Source organism: Apteryx rowi, unplaced genomic scaffold (assembly GCF_003343035.1).
Source record: "Apteryx rowi isolate R43461 unplaced genomic scaffold, aptRow1 scaffold_73, whole genome shotgun sequence".
Classification (NCBI taxonomy): Eukaryota; Metazoa; Chordata; class Aves; order Apterygiformes; family Apterygidae; genus Apteryx; species Apteryx rowi.
Genome location: NW_020451016.1, coordinates 529,395 through 531,554, shown reverse-complemented (window position 1 = coordinate 531,554; position 2,160 = coordinate 529,395). Strand labels below are relative to the sequence as shown.

Genomic DNA, 2,160 nt, shown 5'->3' with positions numbered 1-2,160 from the left:
GCGCGGCCGCGCTGCGGCCCGCCGCACGTTGCGCCTGTCGCTCCACACTCTTAATATACTTTTTTGCTTTGTCCTAGAGGGAAGACTTTAACTAGTGACACGCAGATGTGTGAGTCCCTAAATTGTATGAGAGGACAGTCCACCCAGCTCTCAGGCAAGTTTAAAAACATGACTTCAGACTCTCTTTGTGATTGTTGTTGCTCCAGTTAATACACCACTTAAGAGAAGGACATTAACAACCAGGCAATATGCTGCTTGCATGCAATTAAAAAAACACTTGAAGGTTTGCCTTTATTACATTTTTCATATATAGGGATTTATATGTATATTTTTGCCTTGAGCTATAAAAGCCCCCAAACCTTTAAACTAATTGGGGAAGACATCTAAGGATAACAAAGTAAGCCTTTGAGACATTAGCCTATCTGCAGCGTAACCGTGTGTACTACCTCCCCTGATTAACGCCTATTTTATTACTAATAGATTACTATAGGCGAGCCCCGTGGGATACTGCTCTATCAGCCCAACATGCAGAACAGTAAGTGACTCCGCGCCCCTTCGCGGCCGCGGAGGTCAGGCGGGGGCGGCCGCGGGCGCGGAGCGGCGGCCGCCCAGGTGCGGGCAGTGCAGCCGGGGCCGAGGGTTTGCTTCGGGGACGGGGGGGAGGAGGCGGCTCCGCCGGGCGTGGTGGCCCCGCGCGGCCGGGAGCGCGGCCCGGCCCGGCCCGTCGGGGAGCGGTGCTGCTGCGGCGGCTTGTCCGTGGGCTGCCCGCGGTGGCGTGGACGGGCCGGGAGCGTTGCCACGGCTCCCGGGCCGGTGGGACCGTCCTGGCCTCAGGAGGTTCAGGCCGCTCGTGTGTCTCTTTACCTGCTCTGCAGTTGAAGTCGGGGAGGGAAAAGCCCCCCCCCGTGCTAGGTGCGATCACCTGCTACCTCCTGGTTTTATTTGCTTCCCGACGTTGGTTGCCTTTTGTGGCTTTTTTTTTTTTAATTCTTTTTTTTGCATTTTTTTAAGACCTTGGTGCCGGGCCTGGGCGCTTTGCGCAGTGTGCCAGCGCGCAGCGGCGGGCGGGCGGCCGCGGAGGGCATTTCTCAGAGGAGCGAGCACTTATATAACGCGTTAGCGCACTGACCCGCGGCCGAGGCGGTGGCGGCGAGAAATAACCTCTCGTTAGGCGGTGGCTGAAGTGCCTGCGCGCAAGTTGGGGGGGCGCAGGGGGGAGAGGTGCCACTCAGCCGCCTCGGAGAGGTGAGGCGTTTCCCGAGCCGGGCCCAAACTCCCTGGGAGCTTGCAAGGTCGGCAGATCCCTGCTAGCGGGTGCGGATCTTCCGCGGGCGGGGCCCGGCACTGCCCCGCGCCGCAGCGCCGCGGGGATGGGCGGCCTCACAGCCTCGCGACGCGGWTTTGTGAGGCCGCGCATCCTCGCGGCGCTCCGGCGCGAGGCACGCGCTTATCTTACGCGGGTGTCAGCGGGCTGGAGGGCGGCGCAGCCTGCGGGCCCCGTGGAGGAGCACAGGGGGGTTGCGCGGCCCTTGCACGGGGCTGGCAGCCCGAGCGGCGTGGAGGCCCTGCCCTGGCCCTGCTGCGGGCCGCGCCGTGCCCCGCACGGCTGGAGTAGCACCTAGGGGGCCGGGGTCAGCGTGTGCTGGGGGGCAGGGGTGTGTTTTCCCTTAGTGCGGAACAAGCCAAATAAGCCCTGAGAGCGCGGCGATACCTGGCGCGGGCGCGGGCCGGCCCTGCCCTTGGCCTTGGCGCGCCGCGGCTGTGGTAACGGGGATGCCTTCACACGGCGCTTTGGGATCTCCGCGGCAAAACGCAGGAAAGATACCATTCGGGTGAAGCCTTTATTTTGTTTAAAGGTCGCGGCGGGCTCTTCAGGCTTTGTGTTAATAACTCCTGGGTGTATATGGTGCAGAGCATCCAAATTGACACCATATGTTTTCCTATTAGATGACTAGCAATAGAATGCAAGGCGCATAATCATTGCCACTGGGCGAGATCTACACCGCTCTCCAGGGAAATTATATAATGATTAAGGCTTAACCTTTTAAGTGAAACTTTGATTTTGCTTTCTCCACTGCCATTTTTTATGCTGGCAAGTGTCCCCCGGAAAAGCGGCGGGGCCGCCGCGCTGCCTGCGCGGGTGCGCCCGCTCCCGCGCAC

The 2,160-nt window shown here is 60.5% G+C and overlaps 1 protein-coding gene across 10 annotated transcripts in view; it reads left to right on the top strand.

The window, feature by feature from the left end:
- The window catches only part of PAX6 (paired box 6), a 19,167-nt gene that overhangs the window by 3,671 nt on the left and 13,336 nt on the right, over nt 1–2,160 (top strand). For 9 of the 10 annotated variants that reach the window (XM_026087715.1, XM_026087714.1, XM_026087711.1 and 6 more), the window contains exon 1: nt 526–535. In XM_026087715.1, coding sequence (XP_025943500.1) covers nt 526–535 — 10 coding nt within the window. Of the gene's footprint in view, nt 1–77; nt 155–480; nt 536–2,160 lie in introns of those variants that run through there. The other variant, XM_026087705.1, reaches the window with a different exon arrangement.